Raw genomic sequence first — 12,119 nt, 5'->3', positions numbered from 1 at the left:
TAAAAATAATTAATCATTTTCCCAAAATACCTACACTTAAATAATATTATATACATATTCATACAGTTCAAGCGGGCGAAGCCTTACGGGGACTGCTATTGAAAACATAAAATACAATAATTGATTACGTTCCAATTAGGTCACAATTTCAATATAGCGAAGGCAGTTTTTCAATATGATCGATACTAAGCGTAGAGTTGCAGATTGTCGCGAGTAAAAAGAAATAAAAAATCCTATAAGAAATCTCATTGTCGAACGTAAAAAGATTGATAGTGATGTTATTGTCATTATTGATTGAATTTTATTTAAAATGCTTCTTTTATATGAGGGAGGCAAAGACAAATGACTTAACCTTTTTATATAGGCATATATTTATCTCAAAGCAGAAAAAAAATGCATAATTATAATTATTTTTATTGCTACTTGGTCGGTTGAACGCGCTAATTTGCAGAGGTAGTGGTTCGAGTTTCTTTTTTTGTGTTTTAGCCATTTATTGAGAAGGACTAAAGATTATAAACAAACAAATAGCTTCATGCTGTATCCTGCACATAGGGAACATAGTGTTCATAATCTGTTCCCCAATTTGCGCCGTATTCTCGAAGCATTGCTTGTTGAGTGGCGGAACTAAACGCCGCGTTTATGTCGCACGAATATAATATTATATCAATTTCGATTATCGCTTGGAAAGTGTCATATACAACTATTACCTATTTCCATTTAAACATGCAGGCGAAGCCGTAGCTACAATATACGATAAAATACGAACTTCATAAACATACTACTTATAGATTTCTTCTCAGAGGCAACTCATCCAAAATTCTTTGAAAGCAGTTCATAAAGAAAAGTTTAAAAGATTTATTATGTACTTTCTCGAATATAAATCAATAGAAGTTGTACAAACCTGGTAGTAATTTATGACTCTTTTCCATGTCAATAGTTAAAAAAGCGAAGTAAGTTATAAATGATTTACCAGGTTAATACTACTTCAAGAAATTGCATAAAACGTAAAAAATATAATATTATAGAGTAGATAGAGAGAAACTAGTGTGAAACCATTCCCCACGAATTAAAGACGTGTTAGTGGCGGAACTCTACGCCACACAGAGTCTTGATAGTTCAAGAAAAAAAAAATAACCCTTTTCTATTTCTTACATAATACTATTTCCAGGCTTAAATGTACTTGTAAAGTACATTGAAGCCTGGAAATATACTTCTATTTATGTATTTTACTCATTTCCTTTTAGAAAATAACCAATTATAAGTAATAATTCATTCATATGAGCCTTTAAAGAGCTTAGTTAAAATTATTTCTTATGTATATTACAGCAAATCTCTTGAAAAACGGAAAATTGGAAAAGGTACTAACCTTCATATAAAATTTATTTCTTCTACAAGTATACTAATATAAAAGCAATTACTCTATGTTATTCATAGAATCTAAATACTTTTTACACGCTTGCAGGTAGCATACATTTTAATAGAGTTAATAGTTTTCTCGCTCTATCCCGCATATAGAAGAGAAGAGAAGAGTTAAAATACTGTATTCTCCAAGTACCACTCTCTTTTCGAGATATTGCTTGCTTGGAGGCAGAAATTAACGCCTCGCTTTACATTGTTACTAGTGCAAAAAAAATATCTATGGAGTGGGAATATATATGGGTCATAATCAGAAAAAGTGTACATTTTGTGTCTTTTCTTGTCCCGCTACTTTGAATACGTTTTAAAAATACAATTTTAAAGATAATTTAAATATTTTGCCATTTACGATAAATTTACTTATTAACTTAAAGATTTTTGTAATATTTTAAATGTATTATAGCTATTAATAGTATTTTTTGTTAGTTGCAAAAAACTTTTCAAAATGCTTCCATACAATTTTTCGTGTCCCATTCACTACTTTACTTTTTAAAAATTGATTTGTTACGAATGTTTATGGTTTTATTTGATTTCAGATATGTTTATATTACTTTACTTTATGCAAAATATTAAACAAAAGTACTTTTATTGATATATTATTTAATAAATAATATATATGAATTAAGTAAATTTGTCCCAAAATATTGTCTTTTTGTTACTCAGGGCTAGTAACGTACAATTAAATTATGAATGCAATTATTTTGGATGGTGTTTAATATTAGTTTTTATTGTGGCACCATAATTCTAAAAGTCAATGCTGTCGTAGCTACAACCAGTAGTGTTCTCGCAGCAGTAGAGGGGTTCAAATGTTTTAGAGGGAATATGTAAAATTACATCTCAGGGTTATAAACGGCTTTTATTTTGGTAAGTATTCTATAATTTCGTTTTCTTGTTTATGTTATTTGCTTCTTTTTACAAAATCTCAAAAAAGAACTTCAGTGCTTACACATGCAACACGTGGCTTATGAGCAAATATTTAAAAAGGTTAGAATTTCTCAGACTTTATTCTCAATTGTGTTATATTTCGTTACGTAACGAAACTGAGAAAATATGAAGCCTAGTTCATAATTACGTTACCATCGGAAGATATGTATATAAAAAAAATTGCTGGCATATGAAAAAAATAATTGGTGACTTTTGATAACGTAAAGTAACCAAAAATAATGATTTTTAAGTTTTTTGCCTGCTTGCTTGTTTGTCTAATGTGTTTGTGCACGCTTATCTCAGAAACGGCTTAACCGATTTAGTTAAAAACATTTTTTTATTCTTCCTGAAATTAGTTGTGATTTTGTAATTACTATTTTTTTCTCTGGAGATAGTGAATTAATAAATATGTAGTTCAAGTAGGTGAAGCTTTTATTTAAAAACAAATACGTTCTGTACTAGCGTTGTTAAAGATCTAAACAATAAACATAAAATATTATTAAATATCTATTGATAAATATTTTTTTATTTTCAGTAAGCGTCATGGCTCCTATGTCAAATGCTGAAATACATAAAAGATATAGAGAACGTCTTAAAAAGACCAATCCTATTAAATATGAAGATATGCGGAATAAACACTTACAAAGAATTAAACTTAATTCCCGTGATAACGACTCAAATTTTGATATATTTTAAAGTGGATTTAATTTTATCATTAACTTTGTGATCTCTAACTAGAAATAGAAGTTTATTACGTTACGAACTAGCATTATTATATTGTTAATATTGTCACTTTGTTATGTTTTCTTACATTTATAATCTGTTAATTCAACGATTGAATCTTTAAAATTTTAATTTGTGTCTCATTAAATAAAAACAACAGTAGTTTTATTCGTATAATATCCTTACTTTGTTGTGTATAATGCCTTATGACATCAGTTTCGTAACAAAGATTATCAGTGTTGTTACTTATCAGTTACGTTACGAATTCGAAAATGTCCACTTTTCTGATTATGACCCATATATATATATTTGCTGTGATATACATTCTCCTGAGTGGCGATTGAACATACAACTTTCGCGCTTACAGTCGGTAAAATTCGTTATATTTAGAAATTTATTATTAAAATTTTACAGCAGGTGGGCTTAGTATCCTGTTATTCTGTAAACACTTTTAATATTGTAATTTAAGGGAACTTAGGCTTTAAAAATCATACGATACGCATCATATTAGTTTGTATATTTTCTCTCAATAATATTCCAGCTGTAGTTTCATACGCATTTTTAATGGGAACGCTAAAAATGTCAATTTCATGATAAACATGAAACGCACAAAGGTGCTGAAACATTTATGCGTAACGGAGATTGCGTAGTAAATATTTACGCGGGCCTATTTCCGGTTGTTCTCATATTTGAAATCTATATAATACTTGATATAATATACAAAACTCTTACGTTACTTTCAAGTCAATATTATGTTAGTTATTGTCAGTCAAAACAACGCGGCGTAGAACGCTGAAATATGGCTGAAATTTGGCCTTTGGTTTAACAAAAAGATTAGACTGGATTATATGTCAGCTTCACGCCTGTATCCCGCGCACAGCAGGTTCCCCAGTTTCTGGCGACATTGCGTGTTGAGTGGCATAACTCAACGCCGCGCTTTGCCTCGACACCAGAGCGAAGAAATGGAAATATAAACGTAAATAAATATTTCACTTTTTCGAGTGAGAATCGAAGCCACGACCTGTCACACTGACAGTAACACCCTGTTCCCCTGCGTCACAGCTGGCCTCTACTTATAAGTAGTATATCAGTAAAAATAATTTCAGTCTCAAACAGATTTATTTCATTTCCAGTTAAAGTTTTAAATGAATCAGTATTTTTCCTCAACGTGCTTCGATTTCTTAATGTTTTGAATAGTCAGTCAGCGATGTGCGTAGGTTTTAAATTACGATACAAATTAACTGACGTTTATGCCTTCAAAGATTTCGTCAATTTGTGAAAACAGGAAATGTTGTTGCTTTTAGTGTATGGTCCCTTTGTGGATATTTAAACAAAATTGAATGTAATAGGTGTAGGTTCGATAATAGTGTTGGAAATTGTTATGCTCACTGTATCCCGCAGTGTCTAGTGCATAGACACTCCGTAACCTACCCAGAGCTCAGTTTTCGCGACAATGCGCCGTTACCTTGTTATTTGAGAGAGGAAACGAAAATATTTTAGTCCCTTGAGTGGGAATCGAACCCAAAACTATTACACTTACAGTCACACACTGTCCAACTGCATAACGACGGTCTGATTTGCATTTATTCAAATATAATAAAGGAAGGAATTATTAAAAAGCTCGGCTAAACATACTGTTCTAAGTATAAAGTATAAAGATAGCTTGTAATATCAAAAAAATATATTACATTTATTCCATTATTCATTTCTTCCAGTATAGTACAAGTTAGTACGAAAATATAAAAGTTTTATTTATAAAGTAAATTTTGAGGAACACGAAGATCTGACTGAAAAGTAGCAGAGCTCGAAGAAAATGAAAAGGAAAAGCATTTTACTAACTCAATATTTGCTATCATTATGCTCACTGGAAACTGTTACATCGTGAGCCCAATTTCACTGAATACATTACTAAGTTTCTACCATTTTCCTACGTTTTACTCTTTTTTGCTTTATTTAGTTAAGAATTTACTTTAAAACTTTTCATACTTCTAAATTACTAGGAATCTGAGGTCCTCGTGGCGCAGTGGAATTTATGCAATAGACCCCATCAAAATGTATTTTTTATTCTTTTTCTGTTTATCTGTGCATTAATTAATCTGTACTGTGTGCGTGTTTATATATGTGTGCGTTTGCGCACGCTAATATCAGAAGCGGTTTGAACGATTTTAATGCTGTTTACACTTTTATATTGTGGCAAGTTTCATAATAATTAGTGTTTCCTTTACTTCAACCTGTTTCATATATAAAATATATAAAATAGTACTTTACTATACATACAAAGATGTCGACACACCTAGTCCTAAATTAAAATATAATTTTATCTTACAATAACTGATAAGATAATATAAAAAGTATAATATTAAATATATCATATTAATTAGTATAAAGTAAAAATAAATCATCATTTTCCTTGTTCCAGAGGGAGGACCCCAGTATGAATCTTACCCTGAACGCTTCAGCAAAATGGGTAATTGAGGCATCGCGGGGAGTCCAAAATCCAAACACGCTATTAGAAAAATATTCTCTAAATAGAAAAGTAGACGATCCCACTCGGGCCCTTGTACTCACTTTCTATGGCATTCTAGTCATCATAGGCGCTGTTGGAAATGCACTGGTCGTTATCTCGGTAAGGAACTTAGAATATTTTATATCTTTATTGCAATTCTTTGATAAAATAATGAAAATATATAACGTTTTGTTATCTTTCTGTCTGTCTGATTTTTAGTGCCTTGTTAGTATTGTTGGATCTTTATATTTTCGGCTTAAAATCCTGATTTGAAATTTCTATCATTAAATGAATAATCATGTAGTTCAAGCGGGCGAAGCCGCTGGCAGGCCGCTAGTATTATATAAAATTAATCCTATTACACTATCTTATCACAACGAAAACAGTTTAATTTAATTTCTTTTACAGGTAGTAAGAAAACCAGTAATGAGAACAGCCCGCAACATGTTCATAGTCAACCTGGCTGTATCAGACGCGTTGGTCTGCTGCGTCGGGACACCGCTTACACTGATGGAACTACTCACCAAACATTGGCCTTTACCAGACTGGCCGAGCTTATGCAAAGCTTGTGGTGCTATACAAGCTATATCAATATTTGTATCCACTATATCCATCACGGCAATCGCTTTGGACAGATATCAGGCAAGGTTGATTTTGTGTAATAGGTAATATTAGCTATCGTATGTTGCTTAATACAATTGTACTGACGTAAAGGTCTCAGTTCAAATCTAACTGAGAGAATGGGAGGGAATGGAAGGAGGGAGAGATACGTACCAGGTTTAATATGTATGTTAGATAGATATCTGTAGATTAAGCAGTTCTTTGGATAGATGGAAAATGCAGATATTGGGGAGGAGTGATTGCATGTCTCCAGGTTTTCTCTTTACCTATGCTTTGTATTTATTAGAAGTAAGATGAAGTCTTATCTTATTAGCCTTATTTATAAACAACTTGAGTGATCTTAATTATACGATGCGTCATGCTCATCGTTTCTAGAATAATTTAAGTAATGAGTGTGGAATCTTGTTTTAAATCCGTACAGCTTCTACGTAACATATAAATGTTCCACGAATTTATATGGAAAATTCAATAGGAATTTCCTATAAAATTCAATTTATTTTCCTGCATAATATTTAATTTTTGTTTAGTTGTAATTTTATTAAAATCAGTTTATTAACTTCTTTCGTTCGTTTTTTGAAAGAAAAAGTAAGTAAGGCTGAAGCCGTAATTTCGTAGTAGCACAGGATATTTATAGTGGACTGTACAGGTGGTGATTGCGGATTCAATTCCCGGATAGGGTAACTAATTGTTTTTCCGCTTTTATAACAAGATGAAAAGCGGTGTTAACTGCAACCAGTGTGTCTTCAACACGCAATGATTCTAAAATTGGGTGGTAGGCGGAGGGTTTCTTAATGTTAACAGAGTGTTTGAACACTAGGTTTTTAGGTTTCCTTTATCGCTCTATCATATGTTTAATACTCCAATCTCATCTATTTATATTTCATACCATCAACGATGTTTACTAAACTGGAATATTATACCTTATTTAGTTAAATAACTCGCGAAGCAGCAAAAGCTCCTTGCATAGATCTTATCTATATATATAAAAGGACTTGTCCTCACTGACTGAGGTAAGACGCACGCACAGCCGTAACCGCTGATGGTAGAAACGTTAAATTTGGACAAAAGTTTACTTTCGTAAACTGGACATCCACTAAGAAGGGATTTTGAAAAATTTTAACCCTAAAGGGGTGAAATAGGGGTTCAAAGTTTGTATGGAAAAAAATTAAATCGGCACCGATTTTTATAAAATTTGAAATTTAGATTTTTAAAAGTATTTAATTGAACACGTGTTTCATCGTTTTCTAGAATTCTCTCCCTAAGGGTGCAAATAAGTGGTTGAAAGTTTGTATAGGTTTTTTTTAAATCGTCACCAATTTTTATAAAATTTGAAATTCAGACTCTTAAACGTATATAATTAAACACATGTTTCATGGTTTTCTAGAATTCACCCCCTAAGGGTGCAAATAAGGGGTTGAAAGTTTGTATGGGAAAATTCTTAAATCGCCACCGATTTTTATAAAATTTGATATTTAGACTCTTAAAAATATTTCATTGAACACATGTTTCATGGGTTATTAGAATTCACTCTTAAATACGCAAGCGAAGCTGCGCGCGTCCGCTAGTTAGTTCATATAAAGAAACAGTATATTGAACTTTCTAAGAATTTTCTTTGAATATGATTTGAATTACAGCTTCGAATTATTTGTTTTGTGAAATAAATTCAAACGATAAAAATGTATTTTTCTAATATTATAAGTATAGAAATATAATATTATTTTCTACGACATTGAGTATGGTCTAAATTATGGACTTATGTGTAAAACAGAATGTCATTAAACTTGAATCGCTCTACATAGGTTTATTTGCTTAAGCCATTTTGAAAATAATTTAAATTAAAAAAAATCTTCACGATGTATACCGCACATGGCAAGGTAGACAGAGGGAACCTAGTGTTAAGACACTCCGTTCCTAATTTTTCGCCAAATTCTGGAGGCATTGCATCTTGAGTGGCGGAACTCAACGCCGCGATTTGCTCCGACATCAGAACGAATATATGTAAATATAAATTTAAATAAGCATTTCATTTCCTGCATTGGGAATCAAACCCACAAACAGTCACGTTTACAGTCCCACACTTGTGCCCCTGCTCCAGTTCGGACCTCATTTGAAACTTCTTTGATTAAATTATTTTGAAAAGAAAAAAAAATGGGGAGCATTTCTTTTAAGTAAACATCGTTCTAACTCAACGTTAGATGTGCAATGAAAAGTTGTCCCTTACAGTACAGTCCCTTTGTTCTCTCTCTCATGCTTTCTCAAGCGGTAAGACAAACAGAAGTTGTCAAAACTTTTGTTTAGTCTTTTCTTTCATTGCATTCCATCTAAATTTCCAAATCAATTTAAGTAAATATGTGTAAGTATATTTTTTAGCTTCACGTTGTGTCATTGTACATTATATAGAGGGTATCTGATAACTTAGTATTAGGACACTCCGTTTAAGACATGTCCCTTCCCCACTCTCCGCGAGTCCAGTAGCGAAACTCAACGCCGCGTTTTACTTCTTTTCCAGAGCGAGAGCCACAACGAATTTGAACCTCGACTTTCTATCAGCTGATCTAATATTTTTTATATTACAGATAGAGACTGTTGCCTATATTAGAATTTATTACTTCTTTTGATGAAAAGTTTACCTCCTCATTAATTCCGCGTGGCCTAAGACTTAAGGCCCTATAAATCGTTATTGTACGTGTTTCTGTGTATCTGGAACATCGAAATATTTAAATAATATGGAGATATTTCGTATAGTGTAATGACATGACAGGGACATTACGAATTTAGCGGCGGAACTAAACGCTGCCCTTTGCCTTATTTCTGAAACTACAAGAACCAACGAACGAACTTAACGTTATTAAGAAAACGTATCCTATTTGAACAGGATTAGAAACTGCGGCTCTTGGAGATTGTCCAAATATTCTAGTCGAGTCGAGTTCGAGTCTCGCTAATATCCAATTTTATACATTTTCTAAATATTTTTCTTTTATTACCTTAAAAAAGTTTACAAAAATTGAATTTCTCTAACAAAATTCAACAAGCAACTTCATTTATATGCATGAGAAGTTTATTCAGTGAATCTAATAAATAGATCGAGATCGTCTACACTGAATCTTATTTAGCGCGACTTTGATGTAAATGAATATTTACTTAATTGAAACGCATCTTGGTATAGAACTTTGAATATTTATCTTTTAATTAAATATTCTTTGGTGAATATTAATTAAAACAAATTAAATCAGTTGTACGCTGTATCCTGCAAACAGCAGGGTAGGCAGAGGGAACCTTGTGGTAAGATACTCCGTTCCCCACTTTCCGCCGAATTGAATTACTGAACTCAATTTGGGTTTTGCCTTGTTGCTAGAAAAAATGCAAACATAAATAAACAATAATTCATTCCCTCGAATGGGGATTGAACCCAGAACCGTCGCGTTACAACTTCTAGATAATTTTGTTGACATATACGAGTACATATGTTATTACTAAAATAACATGTGTAATCTATTATTATTATCAGTAAATACAATCGTTCTATTGTTATTCTATTGCTGCTTCCGAATTATCAAATTTATCGCTTATTATATAAGACTGATAACATAATCTAAGGCTCATGTATTATTTATCGTTATAATGAAACATTTTGACTTTTGTTATAAATCCTTTTTCTGTACAGTTTTTTGCAAAGCACGCAAAGGAAGCTTAGTATTACGGCACTCAGACATTGATATATTGTATTGAGTGGCAGAACTCTCCGCTGCTTATTTTACGAGAGCGGGAAAATGAATATAATTTAAATTGTAGTGATAAGACATTCTGTTCCCATTAAGACTACCCTTCCCCGTTTCGCGTTGAAATGTCTAGGTATTGCATGTTGACTGATGGAATTCAATTACAATTTAAATCTATATTTTAATTCACGGACGAAAATTACCTTGTGCTCGACGTAAAGAAATGTATATTTATATCCTTATTTTCGGAAGTTAAAAAAAAAGTTTCAAACATCGGTGCTTTTCAGTTACTGGTGCCATTACCCTATTACATTAACCGAAAAAAACTGTGCCAGATTTACTTCTAATAACTTCCGACATGAAAATGACAGAAAATATTATAAGTTGGTTGGAAATTCATCTGAGCCGTTACCAAGTTTTCCTTGCAGAGAGAAATTTATGGAATATCCATATATTGCTGCGAAATGTCAAAGTAATTCTTTTCTTATTAACCTATTCCGCAAAATGTGACAAAATCCTGAAACTAAATAAAAATAAAACTTAAGTTAGCTCTAGTGTCAAGACCGTCCTGTACCTTTAGCCCAATTTTTCAAATATTGCACGTTGAATGGCGGAACTGTACGCTGCGCTTTATTTTGTTACCAAAGTAGGACTCTTTCTTTCATTCTTATATACGTTTATGTAAAAAAAAAACAAGAAATACATAAAAAAAACAACTATTCTCGACTTCTAAGCACCTTTAATACATTACCATGTTATTCCACACTTGTTGCTCATAATTTCCACGCCACAAATTTTTATCGTCCATATATTACTGGAGGGCTTTGTGACCTTTAGGTGAATGTATTATATAAAATAAACAACATTGAAACCTTTGTGGTCCATTGGAATAATGTCCGGTAGTTGTAGGTTCGATGGCTTTTTATGAAATTATTGTATTTCCCTTTTGCAAGAGAGACAAATCGCGGCATTGTGTTACGCTACTCAACATGAAATATATAAGTTCAACTCAAACCTCAAAGCATTCGGCGGGAAGTGGGGAACGGAAGTATCTTAACGGGAACGGAGTGCCTTAAAAGTAGTTCTCAGGGGCCTTCCTGTGCGGGATACAGTGTCAAGCTACAAAACAAAAACCTATTACTAACCTTATAACATAATATAAGATATACATCATATTAGACGACAATGTACTTCATGGAAATTGTAGTTCTATGGCGCCTATAGTTTCTCAAGCACGTAAGTGCTTAGATAATATCGAATTAATTTATTAGTTAGTAGTTAATTACTGTATAATACATGTGTTATTATGTAATTTATTCAAGTGTTTTCCAATAAAGGCGCTATATTATATGTGTATTTCTTGGCATGTTTCTTGTAGCTTTACGTTGTATCCTATATTTAGAGGGTAGGCAGAGGAAACTTGACATTAAGGGAATTTCCGCCCAATTTTAGTGGCAAAACAAAATAGTAAATGGAAATCGAACCCACAACCGTTACGGTCGCAAGCGTGTGCCCCCGTACCACCACGGCTTTATTAGTTTAAATTATTTAAAATAAATATTTTTGTATCATTTTGTTTATATTTGATATAGGTAGCGCTATCGGCTTTATTAAGTGGTGTTATCTCGTGTCTAGTGTTTGGGTATTCGGTTCATTACATGTAACTCTCGAATGATAAACTGATAAATAATGGAGTTCATACAAAATCAATATGTTTTATATAAATATTGATATGCAAAAGTGCAGCTTTAATAAAATAGTAGTTAAAATGTATTATTTTAATATTATAATTCAGAGGAATGAAGGGAACGGAAGTGTCTTATTGAGGACACTCAACATTTGTTAACATCTGATCTTCCTAAGTGAAAACCACTAAGTTTAAACTACCAAAGTTTAGAGTAAACTTGTCTTGTATGGACGAGTATTTTACATACCCTATAGGATAATATAGGCAATGAAACTTTATTTTCATTAATACTTTGTAAGACCAAAGAGACATGCTTGAAACTTTTTTAACCTTATAAACCAAAAAATAAAAATAAATAATGTTATAAACAAATATTCATCATCATGTAACGATTTCACAAAAATATACATAAAAAAATATTCTATAAATATATTTTTTTAAGACGTATAATTAAAAAAATATATTAAAAACTATTAACATAAATTCCTTAAAATCTTATAAAAGCCGATTTAGTATGAAAATG

At 31.9% G+C, this 12,119-nt stretch overlaps 1 protein-coding gene across 1 annotated transcript in view; it reads left to right on the top strand.

Annotated features, from left to right (window-relative positions):
* NPFR (Neuropeptide F receptor) overlaps positions 1–12,119 on the top strand; it is a 41,929-nt gene that overhangs the window by 28,683 nt on the left and 1,127 nt on the right. The window contains exons 2-3 of the mRNA XM_085203290.1: positions 5,483–5,689; positions 5,978–6,211. Of these exons, the coding sequence (XP_085059416.1) occupies positions 5,483–5,689; positions 5,978–6,211 (441 nt within the window). The remainder of the gene's footprint in view (positions 1–5,482; positions 5,690–5,977; positions 6,212–12,119) is intronic.

Source organism: Heliconius melpomene, chromosome 19 (genome assembly GCF_056956725.1).
Source record: "Heliconius melpomene rosina isolate 202511_hmr_F chromosome 19, ASM5695672v1, whole genome shotgun sequence".
In the NCBI taxonomy this organism is placed as follows: Eukaryota; Metazoa; Arthropoda; class Insecta; order Lepidoptera; family Nymphalidae; genus Heliconius; species Heliconius melpomene.
This window is presented reverse-complemented; position numbering and strand designations above follow the sequence as displayed.